Below are 23,560 nucleotides of genomic sequence, written 5' to 3'. Positions count from 1 at the left end.
TATGAGATTCCCTCATGTCCATTTTTGATGACAGACCCTTTATCCACTCCACATTGATATACACTTGGCTTGTTGCTAGTTCTGGGCTACCACAAATACTGCTTTTATGAACGTTCTTGTAGACGTCTTTTAGTGCCTATGCTCATACATTCTGCTGGGTATACAGGCATACCTTGAAGACATTGCAGGTTCAGTTCAAGACCACCACAATAAAGAGAGTATCACAATAAAGCAAGTCAAATAAGTTTTTCGGTTTCCCAGTGCATACAAAAGTTACATTTAGTGGCACCTGCGTAGCTTAGTCAGTTAAGTGTAAGACTTCAACTCAGGTCATGATCTCACAGTTCGTGGATTCGAGCGCCACGTTGGGCTCTGAGCTGACATTATGGAGCCTGCTTGGGATTCTCTCTCTCCCTCTCTCTCTGCCCCTCCCCGACTCACGCTCTCTCTCTCTCAAAATAAACTTAAAAAAAAAGTTGTATTTACACTAACTATAGCCTATTACATATGCAATAGCATTATGTCAAAAAAAAAAAAAAAAACACCCATGTTATGTACCTTAAAAAATACCTTATTGCTAAAAATGTTAACCACCGTCCGAGCTTTCAGCAAGTCATAATCAGTTACCACAGATCACCGTAACAGATATAATGAAAAAATCTGGTGACAGAGAGACATGAAATGACCAACTGCTATTGAAAAAATGGTGCTGGGAGACTTGCCTGATGCAGAGTTACTACAGGCCTACGATTTGTAAAACACACACTATCTGTGAAGCCCAGTAAAATGTGCAATATGCCTGTGTACCACTTGAGATGGAATTATTGAGTCGCAGGGTTGATACATGTACAGCCTAACCAGATCATGCCAAATGGTTCAGGTACGCTCTGTTTTTTTCCTATTATCTTTTTTTTTTTTTTAATGTTCTATTTATTTTTGAGGCAGAGAGAGAGCATGAGCAGGGGAGGGGCAGAGAGAGAGACACACACAGAATCCGAAGCAGGCTCCAGGCTCTGAGGTGTCAGCACAGAGCCCGATGTGGAGCTAGAACCGTGAGATAATGACCTGAGCCGAAGTTGGATGCTTAACCAACTGAATCACCCAGGCACCCCTGATTTTTTTCTATTATCTTTAAAGGCATGCCTCATGTTTTCATATTTGCCAATCTATTTTTACTAGTTTAAAAGATAGTTCCTTTAGAAAAAGCAAAATCATCTTGTCATAAACACATTTAAAAGAACACATCACCTTTCTGATAAAATTATTAGAAGCCAGGAGCTGAGACATGAAGGACACGGACAAAAATTTAAAATGCCGCAGCTGCTTGCTCGTGTGAGTGTCTATATTAAAAATCTGTAGCACCTCTTCTTGTGATTCACTTTTAGTTGATGCTGCTTTGGAAACAGCTTCTGAAAAAGAGCAACAAGGACAAGTGACGTCACTCATCTTCAAGCAGAATCTTTACAGACACAGACATAATGAGCAGAGTAAAAGGGATACGATTTTGCGAGGAATCTGTGAATCTGTCACACCCCGCTTTTTCTCTCCTGAATTAGTGAAAGACGCGTATTTACCAACAAAGTATCCAAGAGCCCAGAGAAGAGAGTAAGACAAAAACAAACAAAAAACAGGACAACTGAGACAAGCAAATGAAAGACAAAGACATTTAAAAAGGAACCTTTAAATGTTGCCTCCATTCCCAATTCTGAAGCCTCAGAAGTATTTACATGTTGGCTCACAACAGTCTGAAGGAGGGTCATCTCTAGCCTTCAACATTTAATTCTCAAAGTTTAAAGATGTATGTTCTAAAACTCTGTAGAATCCTATATCCGAATTTATCTAATATAAATGGGTTTGAGGGTGCAGTGATTGGGGAGTCCACAGTGGGCCACTTAAAAACCACTCACTGTCCTAGAGAGTGACTCAAACTGAAGGTTTCTCCCGTAAGCAGTCACCACGCACGGCTCTCCAGGCTCCTGGTCTGTCCCTGCCAAACCTAAGCAGACTGTGGGACCACAAGCCCGGCCAAACAGCTGGCCACACAGAAAACAGTCTCCATGGGGTCCTTAGTATCTTCTTTCCAATGCTCCTTGCTGCTCTGTTTCAAAGGGCAGAGAACTAAGAACACATCAAACCCTTTCTTAAACCAGTCTAACTGGTGCCGCAATTAGTGGAATTTTTTTCAAGACTCACATACATGGTAAAAATTTAATATTTAGTTACCAAAGTCGTGGCACCTGTTTTTTTTTCCCTGTCAACGTCTTCACAAATATTCTAATGAGAAGTTGAGACACAGCTAATACATTGCTGCTAACCTGCTGTCATTTTACTACAATTCATCCTGGATATACCTGTAATACTCCACAGCCAACACATCTACACAAAAGGACAGAGGTATAAAAGCCAATGTGCCGATTCGAAGGGGCACATGTACCCCAATGTTCATAGCAGCACTATCAACAGTAGCCAAAGTATGGAAAGAGCCCAGATGTCCAACTGACAAACGGATAAAGAAGATGTATATATACACATAATGGAATGCTACTGGGTGATCAAAAAGAATGAAATCTTGCCATTTACAACAACATGGATGGAACTAGAGTGTATCGGGCTAAGAGAAGGAAGTCAAGCAGAGAAAAGACATATGTCATATGATTTCATTCACATGTGGAATTTAAGAAACAAAACAGGTGGACAAAAGGGATGAGAAGGGAAAATGAGATAAAAAGAGAGAGGGAGACCAACCATGAGAGACTCTTAAAGAGAGAACAAACTGAGGGTTGCTGGAGGGGAGGTGGGTAGGGGGCATGTGTTAAATCGGTGATGGGCACTAAGGAGGGCACTTGTTGGGATAAGCACTGGGTGTTATATATGTGATGAATCACTGGGTTCTACTCCTGAAACCAATACTACACTGTATGTTAACTAACTTGAATTTAAATAAATAAATTTAAACAAAAAAGTCAATGCCAATGTGTGAGGAGAGGCAAGGAGAAATCTTACTTACCATTTTCTGTAAGGATTTGAGAAAGCACACCATCACATAAAAATTATTAAGTTACTTATAAAATCCCTTCTAAGATGTACCATGTGCTCTGAGGATGACCCGTCTGGTCTTCTGCACCTCTGGAGCTTTCAGATTCAACAATGAACACCTGATTATGACTGACCTTCTTTGTCCTCTGGCAGCTTCATTAAGTACTGAAGAATATTCATCAAGCTTTGTATCTGATGTTGGACACTAAATTCACAACAGACTGAAATCCAAAATTCAGTGTCTGCCTCTAAAATAGCATCCTGTATAGAGAAAAGAAATTATTGAATTTATCCCTATTCGATGTCGAATTTATGTAATTATCCCTATCAAATTTATTAACTAAGCACAAATGATGGAAGTATTTGAAAAATATTTCTTGGCATGCAAAGGCATTACATACTGTTCCTTATAGTCACATGTATCACCACATGAATGAATTACTGAGCTTCTTAGCTAAAAATGCCAATTTATGAGAAGAATGTTGGCATTATTCCAGGATAACCTGCATTATGATTTTTAGCAGAACTGAACATACCCTTTTACTCAGAATGTGTCTACCTCTATTCCCAGATCCTGTGTCTAGAAAATCATTTAAAAGCAGTCCTCGGCCTGTAAGTTCTGCCCTCATCCATCCAAACAGGGCTCTTCAAAACCACCACCATGTTGTAACCACTTTGATGACGTAGACATTCCTCCCTTTCCCCCAAGAAACGCCTTAAAAACCACTTTCAAGAGACACAGTTTAATCCAGCATTGGATTAAACCACCCAGCATTGTACTAGACCAGTTCTTAGGTCGAATCACCTACAGCAGATATCAGTTGCTATGGAGGATATTCAGAGTGCCACAGGCTTGGAAAGCAGCTGTAAAGAACATCAAAAACCTCTTTACAAACGGTTGCGAGCAAGGACTGTTAAATCGACGTGAGCACCCCATGCTTCATAAACACAAACATTTTCCTTCTAATCACCCCACTCTATACTCTGACCTTTTCTCCACAGGCAGCCAGCAGCACTGTTTTCGTGACATACTGTTCAAAAAGCAGGACGAGGAGGACCCAGAGGAATCTTTCTGCACCCAGCGTGTCGACAAGCTGAACGAGGATGGGCAGGCGCCTGTGCTCTGGGACGTGGGGCAGCGCATCCACAAATACGTTCACGATTTTCACCACGACCTCTTCCACGTTTCTTGTGACTTCCACCGAGTCTCCACCATCAGACTGCAGAACAGCAAGCAGGGACAGTGAGTAGGAGCAAACAACCCTCCACAAAAGAAGCTTTTAAGTGGACACGGAATGTCCACGGCCTTCAGATGTGCCAGAAAAAGTTATCAAAAGAATCTGAATAATCAAAGACCTATCAATAAATATTCAAAGAGTACAGATGGTGTCCCAGGCACTGTTGGCTCCCAGGAGAATACAAGATGTAGGATGTGAGCCCAGCCCCGAAGATTCATCCTCTGTATGAAACAAGACTCACACGTGGAAAGAGAACACTAGCAGGCAATGAATGGCAGATGCCAAGTATGGGGCACTTACAACAGGTCTGCTCTCAGGCCAACCGGGAGGCTGCACATATCAAGCAGGACTTGTGCTCTGCCCCAAGAAGAACGGGTACAGCCTACATAAGCAGAGTACAGAAAGGCCAACAACTCCCTGCTGCTTTCAGAATAAAGTTCAAACCATTTAACTCTGGTACTGATCCTTCAAACACGGCTGTTGAATTAAAGAATGAATAACAACCTCTTGCACAAATGAACGAATGAACCAATGCCCTCCACTTCTCCGTCTCAACGCTGCACTCCACGAACTGACTGACGTCACTTTCTTCACACACACGGTGCATGCTCCCAGACCTCGCCTTTTTACCGAGCAAATCCTGCCCTTCATTTATGCCAGTTCAAATTCTATTTCTTCTGAAACTGTGGTCTTCGGGGCCGACATGTGCCATCCTCTATTCTGAACCCTTCACCACTCATCTATTCTACTGGCATATATGCTACTGTGCATACAGCTATTTTTTTTTTTTAGATCTGTGTCCCCTACTTGTTGGGACCTGTTGGACAGACAATATCAACCAAATACCAAGATTAAAAGGAGACGGTGCTGTCATCCCTGGAACGGTCAATAATGTGAGAAAGGCATTAACAAGTAGGGGTAAACAGAAGACTCAACCAGATGACCAAGCTCTTTCACCTTCAAGGCTGCTTTTCAAATTGGCAAAGAGACCCAATCATCTCTTTGAGTACCTGGCTCTTAGAGAACATTTGGAAAATGTTTGTTGAAATTGCGTATTCACAAATTTGCCACTGGAGCTCTAAAATGTCCTATCTTCACTGACATGAGTAAGGGTATTATCCAACTGCAATGTCCTGAAATATACAGCAAATGTAAATTCACTGTCAGATTAATGCTAAGACATGTGTACAGTTATGCCCTCCCAGCAAAGCAGAACCAGCTATGCATGTTCATGTTTTTGGAAAGGACATTGTTACTAAGACTCATTCTTAGCTCCATCATTCTAAAATTTCAGAAGCACAAACACTTGAGCATTTCAGAAAAACTTGTAATGTCACTTAAGTTTCATACTATATACAATTATAAAATTAAAAGAATACAAACAATGGTATTAAAACAGCTTACCTGAATAAGTGCTGGGATAACCATTTTCACTGTCTTGTTAATAACTTGAAAACTGTAAGTATCATCTAGACGCATGACACTGGCTCCCATAAATGTGAAAATAGACATGATATTGTGTAGAACTTTATCCTGAAAGGAAACACACCTTTCAGCATTTTCTATTTTAAGCATATCAAATATTAATGATTCATTATAACTCAGTAATAAAAGAAGAAATACCCCACTGAAAAACAGGCAAAGGATTTCCAAAGACATTTCTCCAAAGATTAAACAAATGGTCACTGAGCACATGAAAAGATGCTCAACATTATCAGTTGTTCAGGGAAATGCAAACTCCAAATCATAAGATACTTCACACAGACTAGGATGACAAAAAAAAAAAAAAAAAAAGTAAGGGGTGCTTGGGTGGCTCAGTCAGCTAAGCATCTGACTTCAGCTCAGGTCATGATCTCAGTTTGTGGGTTTGAGCCCCCTGTCGGGCTCTGTACTGACAGCTCAGAGCCTGCAGACTGCTTCGGAATCTGTGTCTCCCTCCCTCTCTACCCCTCCCCTGCTCACACACACTCTTTCTCTCTCAAAAATAAACTTAAAAAAAAAAAAGACAGTACCAACTAGCAGTGAAGATATGGAGAAATTAGGATGCTCATATTCTGCTGGTGGTTACAAAATGATATTATAGATGCTATGGAAACAGTCTGACAGTTTCTTAGAATATTAAAGTTAACTTATGACCCAGCAATTCCACTACTAGGTATACACCAGAAAGTAGAAATGGCTTAAATATCCATTAACTGAAGAACAAATAAGCAAAACATGGTATCTGCATACAGTGGAGTATTACTCAGCCATAAAAAGGAATAGATTCAAGCTTCAACATGGGTGAACCTTGAAAGTATGATGCTTAAGTGTTTTCACTTTAATGTTTCAGACATTAAAAAGGGCACATATTACAGGGTTCTTTTTATAGGTAATGTCCAGAAGAGGCAAACCTATAGAGAGAAAGTAGATTAATGGTTGCCAGGGCAGAAACTGTACTGACAGATGGAATGAGAAGTGACAGTTAATGAGCATGGTGTTTCTTCTGGCATGATGAAAATGTTCTGGAAGGAGATAATAGTGATGGGTATACAACTTTGTGAACATACTGAAACCAGTGAATAGTACAACTATTTAAATGGTTGAATTTAATGGTGTATGAACTATATTTCAATAAAAACAAAGAAAAATATCAATGATTCTTATTTGTTGCTGGATTATCAACTCCTCTGAGGGCTACTGACTCTCTTCAAAGAAAAAACAATCCTAGACTCATAAAATTTAGCACATGATGTTAGTATAGAAAGACCACTGAAGCTCATGGAGAACCCCAGTTAAGAACCCGTGACCTAAATCCCCGATAGGAAAAAACTTCAATCTCTTCAAAAGATATATTTCTATAACGGACATGATTTCTCTAACTAAGGCAGTTTATAATCCAATTACTTTTCTCAAGTCACTGGTTGAAGCTGTCTGAGGAGAACAGGACAGTTAACTTTTTTCAAATAACACTAACACAGTTACACTGTGCTGGGCTCTGTGCGAACCATAAACTACCCAGTCACATCCTCACAACAATCCTACGAGAAGGTTACTATTACTGCCACTTTACAAAAAGAGGATCTGAAGCTTAGCAAGATCAAACAGCTCACACTGTCTCAGCTATTAGGAGACAGGGCTGAGAGTCCCGCCAATGAGACCCAAAGTCCACTGATTTCAAACCAGTGAGCACTTAGGTTATTTCCACTGAAGAAAGAAAATACCTAAGATATCTGCTGAAGTCTCAAACTTAATACTTACAGGAAATATTCCAGCCACAGTACCCAAAAGTAAAAGGGCATGGTGATGGGTCTGAGGCATCTCTGAAACACGGATGCACTGGACAATCAATTCCACATTGAACTTCTCCTCATCTAGAACATCTACAGTGACGAAAAAGAAAAAACTCTCTAAGTGGTAGGTACGTTCACACGCAGAGCAGTGAGTTCTTCCACCCTTTCCTTCCAACAGAGTACATACCCTTTGGTATTTTGCCACCTTCTGGAGAGAGCTTCTGGCAGATGTTAAGCAAACAACTAAGTATTAATTGTTTGGTGTATTCCATATTTCCCTGCTCTGGTAGCAAAGGTTCTAAACTCCTTCAGGACCCCCCAGAAAAAAAACATAATGGGAAATCAAAGAGTTACACAATTTCAGTGATACATTAAAGACCATTGTCCACAACACATACTTCATTAGGAATAACTAAAATATTAACATCAAACATAGACTGTAAACAAGATGTAAGATTCTAATGCTAATTTTTTTCTCATGCAGGTAGGTGCTTAATGTCAAACCCTCTCTGTTGTATTTTCCATGAACTTACTTGAAACCTTAGAGGACAACCTTGCAAATTACTCTGCTTTTTAGACAGTAAAAGAGAATATCCACACTACAGTGGCATATACCAGAACTATCAATCTAGTAATTTACACCTAAAAACATAGCAAGTTTCACCCTGTGTCTTTCAATACAAGTAAAGATGCCCAAGAGATGTGGTGTTGAAAGTTAAAAAGTAGGCTATACGAGGAGTGGTCACTTACTACACAACTTGGGGAACTGGCAAAGGGTACCTAAAACCTTTCATCTTTCAACTACAGTACTTGCTTTATTTTACAGACTAGTTAAGCAAGAAAAGACTGTTGAAAACAGACTGTTAGAGAAGACATGCAGGAATTAGAATCCTATTCTCTCACAGATCAAAGGCAAAGGCAAGTGTCATTACCTTGCTAGCAGGTTAAAAAGAGTCGGTATCAGTATTTGAGGACTTTTGAGTTTCTTTTTGTGCTGCAGTAATTCTAGGATGAGGGTTACTCTTTGCCAGTAAGAACCTCCAACTTCCTGAATGGATTCTAGATCTTGTGATTTTCTGTGAAACAGGTAAGAAAATATTAGAAAAGCAAACATGATGAATGCAAAGTAAAAATTATCATACCCACATACGTCAAACTGACAGGTATCAAAAAACTCGTAATGGTTTCATAACATTTAAGGCCTGGGGAACAAAGGGCACTTTCTCACTGAACACATAGCTCTTACTTCTGCTGCATTTTTTGCCTTCTTGTTTGCTGAATTGTGCCCAAGGACTTCGTTTTATCTGGTGGCTCCAGTTCTACTCTGACTTGTTCAGCATTAACAGAAATCTGAAATATGAAGGAAGAATGGTCGATGATACACTTGCACAGGATAACATCAGAGAAATAAACGCTGACTTACTCTGGATTTCAGCTCAGGTCATGATCTTACGGTTCATGAGAATGCACCCTGCATTAGGCTTTGAGCTGACAGTATGGAGCCTGCTTGGGATTCTCTCCCCTCCTCTCGCTGCCCTCCCCCACTCACACTCTTTCTCTCAAAATAAACATTAAAAAAAAAAAAAAAAAAGATAGTGAAAACATCCATGTCACTTTTACATTTTCCTATGACTCTAGAGCTCAAATCAATCCCCAAAGGCAAACACCTTATGTACTTCCCACATACCAAACCTGCATAAATATTAAAACACACACACACACACAAACAGGACTGTATTATACACACTACTCTGTACCTTAATTTGTTTCATTTAATGCATCTTAGAAATCTAAGAAAATATGTCAAAATTCTGAGAACTGCTAAAACTGGATAGAACTTGCCCATATTATTACCTGTTTTTGTGAACTTGTTTTCTAAGTTATTTTTTTTAACAGCAAAACAAACACAGAATAACCAGGTGGTTATTCTGATGTACAGCTATGTTTTAATATACACATAAATCAACAAGCAGATTCTCAGTCTCATTATATGTATGTCATTACACAACTATATAAATTAAGTATAGCCTATACCCAATTGAACATCCTTGGATAAACCAGATAGATCCCATTTAATATGAGTAAGATCCAACCTAACATACATACCCTACCTGCTTAACACTGTAAGTATTTCGCACAATAAAAATCATGATGAAAACTTATATTTTGATTTTGCACTTTTCTATGAGCTTCTTGTCCAGGATTCTTGTTGACGCTAACATCTGACTTCCTAAATGCACTGGAAATCAGAGGACAGTTAAACATGGTGTCCCTTGGAGAGAACAAACGTTAATAAACAAGTTACAGAAAGTTTGCAACTTACCCCTTTAAAAACACTGTTAATGGTCTGAGCACAATGTGAATTTTTACAGTTCACCAATAAATCAAACAACATGTGTAAAAGCTTCTGCTGAACTTTTTCATCTGCTATAGCTGCAAAAAATGGCTTTGTAATCTAGAGGGAATAGAAAAAAGGCAAGTGAGCTCAACGAACGAACATGAATTCCAAAAATGACCTTAAAGCCACTCTCTCTTACAACGTAAAATCATTACTCATTTTGTCAGTTAAAATGCAGTTCTTTTCGACACACATGTACATCACTCAATTTTGCAAAAACAGATCAAATATATTATATTCCTTTTAAAACATTTCCACTTAAGCTTCTCCAAGTAAAACAGTACAAAATTTAAAAGCTTGAACATATTTTAGTTTCTGAAAAAAATCACTGACCTTTTCAAGGGCTGTAATCTGAACGGTTGGCATTCCTGCGCCAAGTTCCCTTGTTGTATGCATGGCTTTTAGAAATATATCTAGGCTCTTTGGGTCCTTATGTAAAAGGGATGCTGAATATTCATTATATTTTCCCAGAGTGAGTTGCAAAATAATGGCCTCATCTTTCAGGACAGCTGCTGGGTCCTTTTGGATCTTTTCTAACAGTTGTTCAGCCATAGGCAACAGCTGAGAAAGCACCATCTAAAATTTGGGCAATTCAATAGTAAACAGTTACTGATATATAATTTTGCTTGCTTTACAAAGACATCCAAAGAGATGATGTTCCAAGACTGGGAACACAGCCTGGAGAAAAAAGCCCCAATAAAGATGATCTCTTAGACATGAGAAATGGCATTTAATCCAATTAAGCACTGAAGTCTCCCTTGAAGTTCATTCTGTAATGGCCAAAAGCTCTAGGGGCGCCTGGGTGGCTCACTCGGTTAAGCATCCAGCTTCTCAAGCCATGATCACACAGTTCATAAGTTTGAGCCCTGCCTCTCTGCCCCTCCCTCACTCATGCTCTGTCTCTCTCTCTCTCTCTCTCTTTCAAAACTAAACATTACAGGGGCGGGCACCTAGGTGGCTTAGTTGGTTAAGCGTCTGACTTCTGGTCATGATCTCAGAGGTTTGTGGGTTCGAGTCCCATATTGGGCTCTCTGCTGTCAGTAAGGAGCCCGCTTTGGATCCCTTCTCTCTCTGCCTTTCCCCTGCTTACGCAGTCTCTCTCAAAATAAGTAAATTTAAATAAATAAATAAATAAATAAATAAATAAATAAATAAATAAATAAAACATTACAAAAAAAGGGCTCTAAACCCTTCAGAGATGAATCATTTGAGTGTCCCAAGACTTTCTGAAAACAGGAAATACAAACTGAAGTCTTAGGCCACAAAAAGAAGTTTTAGCTTTCTCTAAAACATTGCATGTTTCCCCCAGAGCTTCCAAATTGATATAATATTAATTCATGTTATATATGTGAAGCCTTTAAAAACTAAACCAAAATGCTAGCAAATTATGGCTTGTGGGCCAAATCCAGAGGACCATGTATTTTTGTAAATTTTATTTACTGAAACATAGCTATGCTCATCTGTTTACGTAAGTGACCATGGCTTTCGCAACACAATGGCAGAGCTAATAAGTACCTGCAAGAAAGACTGTGTAGCCTACAGTGCCTAAAATACTTCTATTTGGTTCTTTACAGAACAAAATTGTCAATTCCTAGTTTATTTATTTAAATATTTTTAAAATATTTATTTATTTTGAGAGAGAGACAGAGATAGAGAGCAAGCAGGGGAAGGGCAGGGACACAGGGAGACAGAGAATCACAAGCAGGCGATTCAGGGCACAGCTTGATGCAGGGCTCGAACTCACGAACCGGTGAGATTATGACCTGAGCTGAAACCAGAAGCCAGGCACTTAACCGACTGAGCTACCCAGGTGCCCCATCAATTCCTAGTTTAAACTCCACCAGGGATGACACAGAGCTGATAAATGCCACCTGTTTGTTCCCACCAGGAAAATCTGATCATGTGGTTTCCACACCACTTTATCCCATTTCAGTTCTCCAAGTTGTCGTCAGTCCCAGACTGGAGAAGCATCTAGGCATTTTTGGAACCCTAGGATGAAGAGCTTCTCCTGTGCTGACCAGCATGCTCCTTCACAGAAGCAGGTGCTTCACAACCTCTTTCACTGGGATAACAGGCTTCCTTAACAATATCATGAAAGCTATGGACCTTCCCCCCAGAAAAATGGTCAACCACATACATTTAAAAAATGAACAAACGATTTTGGAATGTTCACAGGCTTATGTCCAAAACTATTACCTTGTGGAGGATTTTCACCTGAAGAAAAGACACAAACCAACAATTTTTTCAGCAGTGCCCCTTCAGTGTTTCCCCCCATATGTTTTTTTAAATTCACTTAAAATCAAGTAACTGGTTAGGTAGGGATAACACACAATTTTAAAAAGGAAAAAAACCCCACAATATTTGCTTTTTGCATCCTGTGTCTTTTTCTACACTATAATGCTTCCCCCTCCCAAACGAGTAAGAGAATTTTCACTTCTGAGTGTGCTGCACGCATCTGCTTAACTCTTGGACACATCTTCCTAGATACGATGAGCAGCTCTAATAGTGCTTAGTAAGAACACACAAAACTACAAGCCGCCTGAACTGCACATACCTCACTGCTGACTTCCTGAAGTACTTTCATCAAATCCTTTGCAATATAAGATGGGGAACTATATACACAATTAAGTAGGTTTTTCAAAGTTTCTGATAATTTCTGATGAGATTTTAGTTTCTTTTCTCTCCGCAGTTCTTCAAATAAAGCAGCCAAATCCTAGGGCACCAAAAAGAAAATTGGATGAAAAAGAGCTAAGGAACTACAAAGGCTAAATGTGTTAATTATGGAAGATTCTTTCTCAAATGATGTGATGCTACTTATCATCTTTCATTTCCCCTGGAAAGGGTACCAATACCTCTCAGTTAGCTTATGATTAAAAGCCAAATACTGGCCTTTTAGCCAAAGAAAGCAGAGCAGAAATGAATGAAACATTGTACTCCTATCTTTTAAAAATGGGAGGAGAAAGATGTACAGATTATCGCCATCAGTTTCTAAATTCAGTGACTTAAGTCGATCAAAATCCCTATAAAGCAAAATGTCAAAGGAGGAGGAAACTGTTCGTGTGTCCATACAGGAGTGCACACATTCAACCTTCTCTGCAGAGGAATTTACCTGAGTAACATAGGTGGCATCTGAGGTGATCTCCTCTGCTTTAGGAACCAAATGATCTATTACCAGATGGAAATGAGACACCACTCCACTGAGGGCCTGGAGACAAAGAATGGAGGCCCTTCGTACTTCTTTTATGGGGCTTCCCAGATTAATGAGTAGAGATGTCACCACTAAAACCAAACGGAAAAAAATTTAAGTAGCAATTTAAAAAACTGAAACAGTACAAAACTGAAATAGCACCTAAGGGTAGATGGTGAAGTCTTCCCCCCCCACTGAAATTCTCTCTCAAGACCATTCACCGTTTAATTATGTTTACCGTGGATATATGCGAGCTTACCCTTTTGAAAACAAATGAGAGCAGAGCACAGGGGTGTACATATGCACACACCCTGCTTCAAGAACTATCACATTTCAAATTTATTTGGAACTGTTTGACACCCGAGGGTGTGTGTGTGTGTTTATGTATGTATATAAAATCATTCTTTTAAAACTGTACTGTTCTCCATTGCATTTTCAGCATTATTTAAACCATTATCTTACTGGTAAGTTCAGCTGCTTCCAGTCTTTCAGCATTAAAACTGCTACAACAAGCATCTCCATACATACATACGTCTTGGTAAGTGTGCAGAGGAAACTTCTCATTGTGCACCATACTTTGCAAATACTTTGTCCTTAATTGTATTTTATAATTTTTTTTTAAGTTGATTTCTTTTGAGAGAACGCGCACACAAACAGGAGGGGCAGAGAGACAGAGAATCCCAAGCACCGCAGAGCCTGATGTGGGGCCTGATCCCACAAACCATGAGATCATGACCTGAGCCAAAATTGAGAGTCAGATACCTGACTGACTGAGCCACCCACGCACCCCTGGAATTTTTTATAATGTAGAAGTTTCAGTCCCACTTTTCTTCTAATTTTGTATGATGCTTAGAGAGGCCGTCCCTGCTCTGAGCTGTTCAAGTATCTGAATCTATATTAAATATTTAGAGAGGCCACACGCACTCCATGTTTTCTTCTAACACTAGAGCTATGTTGTTCTTTTTTAATGTGAAATCTTTAATTCATGTGAAATTTTGTCTAAGGAAATAAGGATGGAGTCAACTTTTATTCAAATGTTTTCAAACGGCTAGCCTCAGATGTCCTATTTAATAACGCACCTAAGAATCCCACAGCCTCATCACTCACACATTCCATCAGTGTCTCAAACAGCTATTTCTGCCAACTACTACTTCTAACGCCGTGTCCAGTATGGTGATGGATTCAACAGGAACGCTTTTGTTTTCCCAACTCTGCTATGAAGATGCTAGCTTTTGATTTGAGTATTTTTCTCATTACTCCTATTTTGCTGCCACAAAATTAGAATTACTGATTTTTATCAAATGCCTTTTAAATTCTTGGAAAATGATAATCCTTTAACACTGATATGGCCAATTAAGAGTTCTTTATTTTGAACCAATTTTATATTGTTGGAATGAACTTTATTTGGGCAGATGCTTGCTTTTTAAGAATATGCTGGACTCAATTTACAAATATTATATTTAGAAATTTTGCATTATTATTCAAAGCAACTTGGTCTGTTGTCTTGTTTCTGTCTCTAAGTGTTGTCAATTTTCAATGTTATACTCATTTTAGACAAAGAATCTGGAAGCTCTCCTTTGTTTTATGCCCTGCTCAGTCCAACAGCACTGAAAAACCTGCTTTCAAGATCTGCCAGAATGCATCTGGTAAGATCAACTGGATTGAAGTCTTTTGAAACTATGTCTCCGGGATAAAAAGACTCCTAAATTCCTCTCACGGTAACTGTTATTTAAGCTTTATTCCATGCTATCTGCTGGGGCAAACTGTGGTGACTTTCATTTTGCTACTAATGATCCATTCCATATATTTCATTTCTGGAATGCTAAGAAAGAGCTCAACAAACTGTCAAACTCTTCTGAGAAGGTGATGTAAAGGCTGGCAATCTTTCCTAGTCTCTGTAAGGTTAATTTATAAAATAAAGTCAGCAACAGCTGGAAATTTCATTTCACACAAAGGGCAGCTTCAGGCCAAGTCACTATTTGCTAAAATTCCCTGTATAGTGGTACAGAGCTTCCAGAAAAATCCAAATGCAAAAACAAATCAAAGTACTAAGTACTACAGTTACCACCTTCAAGTTAAATACTAGAACTCACAGTAAGCAAAAGCTACCTTATTAAAACTATCAGCTTTTAGGAATTTTCTTCCGTTTAAAAGTCTATGTGACTCTGTTTTCCCAAGTCATTTTATTTAGATTTAAAGCAGGATATTTTACATAAAGATTGAAAAAAATACTGAGCTTTGGTTTTAAACTTATGAATACATTTACTATATTGGTCAAGTATTAAAAAACCAAAGGCAGTCTACATCTTACAAATGATGTTAAATGTTCATTTAACAAAACTCGCTATATGCAAGACTGAGCTGGAACGCATATCTCCACAGAAAGTAATAAATGTTGGTTAGATTCTTAAACCACTGACAAAAATTCATAAACACTGTACTGTAATATTTAAAAAAAAAATTTTTTTTTCAACATTTATTTTTGGGACAGAGAGAGACAGAGCATGAACGGGAGGAGGGGCAGAGAGAGAGGGAGACACAGAATCGGAAACAGGCTCCAGGCTCCGAGCCATCAGCCCAGAGCCCGACGCAGGGCTTGAACTCACGGACCGCGAGATCGTGACCTGGCTGAAGTCGGACGCTCAACCGACTGCGCCACCCAGGCGCCCCTGTACTGTAGTATTTTAATATTGCAGTATCTTTTTCTTTTGAACAGTGTCACATTTTTAATAAACAGATTAAAACAAATACCAGCACCTCCCAGAGTCCTTACAGAGCAGGTGCAGACAGAAGCTCCCTGTGCACTGGAGTGGGTGCCCGGAGGCTGGGGGCACTGAGTGACCTTCCACACAGGCCCTCCAGGACTCCAGTGCATAGGCCTTGAGCTTCCAAGGGGAATTAGGTGCACCTGTCCTGGTTTCGGTGGGCTACTGGGACATTTCTAAGCAGCATAAATGCAAAAGTTCTTTAGGAAGAATGGAGGTGACAGATGACAAGGCAGAGGGGCAGACAGGGAGTCGATCTTGCAGCAATTCTGGGGAAAAGTGAAGTCTTTTGGTCCTGCTATTTATAGACGAAGAGACATCTATCCCTCAGGAACCTCTGCCTTTGATATCAAAAGATAATAGACATTTTATACTTAATTAGAAAATCAAAGTAGTTATGACCTCTAAATAAAATATACATACCTTTAACAGAAAATAACCATTTAAATAAATCAGGCTATTTCCATGCAATGGAATAGTCTGCAGACATTTGCAAGTAAATAAATTTCTGTGTTTACTAAGTAATAATATAGAACAATACCTACAACATATTAAAGGATTAAAGTTTTTAAAAATGTGCAGTATATCTTTCTCATCCAAAGGAAAAAACAAAACAAAACAAAACAAAACCTGAAAAAGCCTTCTTAAATTAAGTCCACCTAAAATCAGGGACTGCAATTTTATAATAAGTAGTAATGAAATAATTCATGGGATTTTATTCTACAAGTAAAAAATTTAAATACATACTTTACCTTGTATTTAATGAAACCTTGATTATAATGATTAATTATGTGCTCTTTCACAAAGCTAATGAAAGAGAAACACTGAGAAACTGTTCTGGGAAAAGCATATATCGTTCATTTTGCTTTCACAGAACATTTATAAAGAGTGATTTTAGAATAAAAAAAAAGAAAAAAATCAAGAACATAATCAAATTTCCCAAGAGCCACTCTTGTTCCTTTGACATTAAAATCCTTCTGGTTTGAAGAATCAATCATATCCATCATCCTCATCAATTTCCTCATCTTTAATCACTACAGGGTCTAATTCTGTCAGATTCTCTCATTTGTCAATAGCTTGTAAATATCTATTTTTCAGTATCATGTTCATCAACTTCAGGAAATTCTGCATCTTTTACAAAATTTGCAAATTTCACTTTATCAAAAAATATAAATTTAATATAAGTGTTTTATTAGTGAGTGTCCAACCTGAAAATGACTTACACCTGATAGAAGAGACAAATCCAAGAAGGCTGTCAGAGTGGAGACCTTTTTATAAGTAGCTGAATATTGGAACTATACTAAATGATCTGGCTTCCCCAGACAACCCTGTAACTGCTGAAACTCAGAAAATGAGCAGGATATTAACAACCTATGACTAATCATCTGCCATTTTTATTATGTTTTGGTGATTAGAAGTAGTTTATACATACACACATATAGTTCACATATATGTATATAAATTATACACATGTAGGGGCGCCTGGGTGGCTCAGTCGGTTAAGCGTCCCATTCGGCTCAGTTCATGATCTCGCGGTCCGTGAGTTCGAGCCCCGCACTGGGCTCTGTGCTGACAGCTCAGAGCCTGGAGCCTGTTTTGGATTCTGTGTCTCCCTCTCTGACCCTCCCCCGTTCATGCTGTGTCTCTCTCGGTCTCAAAAATAAATAAATGTTAAAAAAAATTTTTTTTTAAATAAAAAAATTATACACATGTAGCAGTTCACACACATCTACATAAATTACATGTATACACAGCACGTGAGTGAGAGTGCATGCACATGTGAGTGAGCACTCTTTTTTTTTTTTTTTAATTTTTGAGAGACTGAGCAGGAGAGGGGCAGAGAAAGATGGAGACAGAGAATCTGAAGCAGGCTCCAGGCTCTGAGGTGTCAGCACAGAGCACAACCTGGGGCTCGAATTCATGGACCACAAGATCATGACCTGAGCTGAAGTCGGTTGCTCAACCAACAGAGCCACCCAGGCGCCCCTATGAGCATTCTACTTAAAAACAAATTAAAAAGAAATTCTCCAAAGTACAATCCACACAAACTACATATAGAGAAAGCATTAAAATTGGTCATGACGGAACGTAAGAGGCTACTCACAATACCTGGAGAAGAGACAGATGCCAGCTGATGTTTATTCTGTGCTTTCTGAGAAGAGAGCATCGCACACCCTATATAAAGAGCTTGGGTCCGCAGCACTGTTTTCACGCTGCAGTTAAGTGGATTTGAAAGGCTAGACCCATACGTCCATAAAACAGAAAAGAACTTGAAGAACTGAAAAACATCTTGTAGATGCACCTAAATTGAACAAATCAACAACAGGGAAGTTTAATTTTTACTCACATTCGGTTGGTTCCAAATCCTCTTTTCACTAGTGTGTAATTACAGAAAACAAATATTTCATTGCAATGTTCTGCTGCTTTGTCTCATGACTTAAAATTTTCTACACTTAACCAATGAGAAGGATGCAAATGAATTCAAAGGACTTGCTACAACTCTACATTTGAACACACCGAACGACAATAAAATGAGAACACTAAGCAGAAAACCAAGACGAGTGATGCTGGAGAGGCCTCATTAAGAAAGTACTTCAAAGATGGAGTCAGCATCACCAACTGTGTCAAATGCTGTGGAGGGGCAAGAAGCCAAGAACAAAGGCCTCGACCACTGGAGGTCACTGAAATTTCTTAGCTGAGTAGCACAATATGCTAAATCAGCCCTGTGAACAGCACTTTCTCACTGGTAATGGCACTCATCAACCAAACAGTCTGGGCTGTTGTGATTATGAAACACATTAACGGGTCTAGCACACTAGCATGCACGCAACAAAGTGCACCTGTGTCCTACCTACCGATTGGTGTCACGACAGCGCTACCTCACAGGGCCATGTTTATCAGCGCACACTCTTCACCATAATCAGCACACATTATTTTCATTTTCATTAAAACTGTCATAACTAAAATACCCTGCGATATCTTCTTAGAGGGAAGAGTATGCCTGAAAAAGAGGAGCTTCGTACCTTTATGAACAGTTTCATCAGGACCCTAAAATGAACGGCATCAGCACCGGTGAGTATCGTCTCAAAGAGCCCAATGAGCAAGCACACATAGGCCCTGCTGTCTTCTTGCAGCTGTTCGGGGTCCCACCACACGTCCTCTACACGGACATGGAGACAAAGAGACGGTAAAGAAACTTACGTGGACACACTGGTGCGAACTTTTCACTCAAGACACTAGTTCCATTTCTAGAGTATCGCATTCGAAAGTCACACTCTGTCCTACCTCTAGGAAAGGATTTAGGGGCCTTTAGTGCATGAATAAAATTTTTCAGTGAAAATATGAGTAAAACTGAATCCTCCACAGCAATATTCTGGGCGGTGTTGAGCTGTTCTATGTAATGTGTCCACAGTTCCACTGGTATCTCTCTGTCCATCATCAGCTCAAAATGCCATTCTGAGGGGATTTCCTGAAATGGTAAAAGAGACAAAGACAACACAAACAAGGGGTTCTGAACATGAGTTATACACAGGAGAACTGCAATGGATGTGTATGTCTGGGTAATATGCAAAATTGTGTCTCTGTGCATATTTATGTGAGAGAATTAAAAGCTTTAATCACATTTGTAAAGAGATTCAACCATCAATCACTATTTACAAAAAGAAAAAGATCCAAGTTATCCACAGTTTCATGTTACCTATATTTTCTCAACACACACATCTAAAAACAAACGTTAGTCACATATTTTGTGTTTATCAAGTGACACACTTCTACACAGAAAGGAGCTGGATTTCTAAGAGACCCTCCCTTAATGGGACCTTTCTCATGTCCCACTTTTACAGGTAATCTGAAGAGGATACATAGTAAAATCTCCAAACTTGCAGGTAATTCTGCAAATAAGCAGCAAAATGTGAGGTGTTTAGAAATTATACTGCAGTTACTAAAAAGCAGGAGAAAATATGAAGGAAAATTATGAGACTCTGTACAGGAGAGCACACAGCAGTAACCTGGAAGGAAAGAGCCAAACTTCTAAGAGAATGTCTCTCTGGAGGGATTTCACTGACTCAATATGCTGCTACAGCCAGAAAGAGGCCCATGATTCCCAGAAAGGGTACTAAATATAAAGCATTTTATCTGCATATGTGTGTGTATACATATGTACGTATATATATATATATATATATATATATATATATATATACACACACACACACATATGTATACATATACATATATATATATATATATATATATATATATATATATACACACCCAAATTGTTCACACTTTTAACACCAAGGGCAAACACCCTTCAGGTTACCACAATCCACAAAAGATAAGAAAGAAAGAATTCAAGAAGGGCTTATCTGGGCTACTTTTTTAAAATACAAAAATTTATTACTCTTTTTAAATTTATATGATTTTAGGTAACAATGACCATGACCAGAACTTGTAAAATCCTGAGGGTATATGTAAATGTGAAAAAGATGCTGACTCATTCTGCAAATCCTAAAATGAAGAGCCCTCTGAATGATGGAGGACAAATAAAAACTAAATACTATTACAGGGGGCAGATATTAAAAGAAATAATCTTATTACCTCAAGATACGGTACTAGGTAAAAATATAAACAACTGAAACATGTTTCTTAGCTGATACTGTCAAAGACAACGAGTAAGCTGGTGAGATCCAAATCTGATGTAACATTAAAATACAAAAGATCAATTCTTAGGAAACAATAGAATGAAGTAATATTTTATTCAAGCACTGACATACCTAGTGAATTCTTCATCATGAAGGATAGTTATGCATAACTCAGATAACTACCCAATAAAGATAATAAAGGGGACAGTCAACCATTACGTATAAAACATCACGACCTTGACATTCTGTAATTCAATTAACTTTTCTAATTCAGCATTCAACTGAATCCAAAGATTCAGCATTTCAGCCCCCAATTTTCAGTTTTGCTGTGATTAACAAGCCAGACCGCCACTTTACTCAATGTTCCAGACACTTTGCACTACTTACCACTGCAGTAATGACACCTTCAAGCTTCTTTATTTTTTTCTGCAACAAACTGAAGACTCTTATTGCAAATGGAAAGTGAGTTTCCTTTAAAGATGAACAGCAAGAAACCAGCACAGCCGTGACCAGGTGAAAAGTCACTTTCTGCTTCAGACTAAAGCAGTCCTTCTCCCCAAGGCTTATTAAATCCTCCACCTTGAAAAATAAACATTCTCCATTACTGGTAGCTCTTAGTTCACATAAAACAATTTTCTCTACCCCAGACCTATCTGGGTATTACATTTAAGGTGAGATGACAAATACAAAGCCTTTAAAAAGTAGTAAGCACTGACTTCTAAGTAATTAAAAAAATTAAAAAATTCAGAATTATAATGAACATAAATAACTGCACTTGGCAACCAGATAAATGCTTTAAAATTATACACCTAATGCCTTGACAAAGCTTTATTTACTAAGGCAAAAAAAAAAAAACAAAAAAATAACTTTTTGATATTTTGCTATTTTAACAAAAAACAGGATTTCATATTTTATTTAAAAAAAAAATTTTTTTTTTCAACGTTTATTTATTTTTTGGGACAGAGAGAGACAGAGCATGAACGGGGGAGGGGCAGAGAGAGAGGGAGGCACAGAATCGGAAACAGGCTCCAGGCTCTGTGCCATCAGCCCAGAGCCTGACACGGGGCTCGAACTCACGGACCGCGAGATCGTGACCTGGCTGAAGTCAGATGCTTAACCGACTGCGCCACCCAGGCGCCCCCATATTTTATTTTTTTATTTTTTTAATTTTTGACAGAGAGAGAGAGAGAGAGAGAGAGACAGAGCATGAGCGAGGGAGGGGCAGAGAGAGGAAGGCACAGAATACGAAGCAGGATCCAGTCTCTGAGCTGTCAGCACAGAGCCTGACACAGGGCTCAAACTCACAGACCGCGAGATCATGACCTGAGCCAAAGTCGGATGCTCAACCAACTGAGCCACTCAGGTGCCCCCAGGTTTTCATATTTTAAATAAAAGGAAACGGAGGCAAAAAGGTACATATTATTATTAGTCTAATATAAAACCACAATAAAAAATTTATATAAAACGTAAAAGATATAAAACAATCTGCAGAATATACTTAGTCAAAAATGCAAACGTTATTTAAAAAAAATCTAGTGAAGCAACACTGAGAAATCCAGGGGTGTTCTTTGACAGCAAACCTACCATCTTTAACATTGAAGAAGGATCCCCTGAACTTATATTGTCAGCCAATAACGCAATCATCTTCTGATTTGCCACACCAATTAGCTTTCCTGACTCTGTGCTTTTAATCACATTTTCAAGAGCTGTTAAAAAAAAAAAAAAAAAATGAACACAGGGCCCTTATATCATGAATACTCACCTAAAGAATTCTACAGAGTAAGAAATTTAGGCAAAAGTTTTATAATTTTCCTATGAAGGTTTGCTCTGTATTTTCCCTTTTGTCCAATTCTGAATCTGTGTGTGGGTCAGCTTCCTTTCCACTGTCCAGCTGACCACGGACCATGGGAACAGGGGCACCAACCCACTTCCCAACATAGCTGAAAATATACATATAAGTTTTGATTCCTCAAAAACCCATTTATAGTCTACTGTTAACCTGAAGTCTTACTAATAACATCAACAACACAGATTTTGTATCTTATATGTATTACATACTGTAGTCTCATAATAAACCTAGAAGGAAAAAAGTACTATTTAAATAATTCTAAGGAAGAGAAAATGCAGAGTACTGTACAGTATTTATTGAAAAATACCCACATTTAAGTAAATCTGTGCAGTTCAAATCTGTTGTTGCTTAAGGATCGTAGGTTTTTTGATCTTAGATTTTTGATCTTAAACAATCTTGCTGACACAGAACAGAGCAAATGTGATTTCAAATAAGTTACAGCCAATATTTGCTGTTGTTTTTTTTAAGTATTTAAAGTGTTTTTTCTACAAGGCAACTGAATTTCTTACCTTCCTTCCAGCCCCTTAATATCGGGTGCAGAGAGCAAATTCCTGATTTTGATAAATATATAGCGATTTTCATCTCTGCAGATTCCATGTCATCATTGATGATAATCATAAACGGCAGCAGATGTACCACCACCTGATTTGACAAGTGATCATTTTCTTTCAGTAGCTCTTCCTTAATTAATATGTCTGCTGCTACCTCAAGTACCTTGTACCTAAGACACAAACAGATTGGCTGAGAAACCCATTAGGAAACTTAAATTCAGCCCCAAATCATTGCATTGTCCCTGCTCAGCTGACATCATACTGGTCTCAACAAACACATAATTCAGACACAGCCAACACAATCACTTAAAATCCATGCCAAAAGGTGAGTTACTTGGGAGAACAATTTTAAACTAACTCTGTCAAATCTTTTTTTGTGAGAAATCATTAGGCTAACTATAATAACATAAAACATGTCACACTATATATAACTCCACTAGAAATCACAGACTCACTCATAATTTTAAAAAAATCTGAACACATACTATGTGCTACGAACTAAATATGATGGATACAAAACAAAAACCTGCAAGACATGCTCTCTTCCTCTAAGGAACTTAGTCATTTTTCCATGAAAAAAGCTTAAATGCCAAAAATGAGCTCATCAAATAGTACAGAAGG

The 23,560-nt window shown here is 38.5% G+C and overlaps 1 protein-coding gene across 3 annotated transcripts in view; it reads right to left on the bottom strand.

Annotated features, from left to right (window-relative positions):
- Positions 1-23,560, bottom strand: part of HEATR1 (HEAT repeat containing 1) — a 52,261-nt gene that overhangs the window by 12,896 nt on the left and 15,805 nt on the right. For all 3 annotated transcript variants that reach the window (XM_047824642.1, XM_047824644.1, XM_047824643.1), the window contains exons 15-32: positions 22,898-23,109; positions 22,124-22,245; positions 20,927-21,118; positions 19,182-19,365; positions 18,920-19,056; positions 18,006-18,198; positions 13,054-13,223; positions 12,499-12,657; positions 10,278-10,520; positions 9,870-10,001; positions 8,793-8,896; positions 8,479-8,622; positions 7,734-7,852; positions 7,515-7,636; positions 5,679-5,807; positions 4,026-4,256; positions 3,171-3,297; positions 1,249-1,409 (exon numbers count right to left, since the gene is read on the bottom strand). In XM_047824642.1, coding sequence (XP_047680598.1) covers positions 1,249-1,409; positions 3,171-3,297; positions 4,026-4,256; positions 5,679-5,807; positions 7,515-7,636; positions 7,734-7,852; positions 8,479-8,622; positions 8,793-8,896; positions 9,870-10,001; positions 10,278-10,520; positions 12,499-12,657; positions 13,054-13,223; positions 18,006-18,198; positions 18,920-19,056; positions 19,182-19,365; positions 20,927-21,118; positions 22,124-22,245; positions 22,898-23,109 — 2,881 coding nt within the window. The remainder of the gene's footprint in view (positions 1-1,248; positions 1,410-3,170; positions 3,298-4,025; positions 4,257-5,678; positions 5,808-7,514; positions 7,637-7,733; positions 7,853-8,478; positions 8,623-8,792; positions 8,897-9,869; positions 10,002-10,277; positions 10,521-12,498; positions 12,658-13,053; positions 13,224-18,005; positions 18,199-18,919; positions 19,057-19,181; positions 19,366-20,926; positions 21,119-22,123; positions 22,246-22,897; positions 23,110-23,560) is intronic.

The sequence above is a fragment of the Prionailurus viverrinus genome, chromosome D2 (assembly GCF_022837055.1).
Source record: "Prionailurus viverrinus isolate Anna chromosome D2, UM_Priviv_1.0, whole genome shotgun sequence".
Taxonomy (NCBI): domain Eukaryota; kingdom Metazoa; phylum Chordata; class Mammalia; order Carnivora; family Felidae; genus Prionailurus; species Prionailurus viverrinus.
The sequence above is the reverse complement of the archived record's forward strand: the minus strand, read 5'-3'. Positions and strand labels throughout refer to the sequence as shown.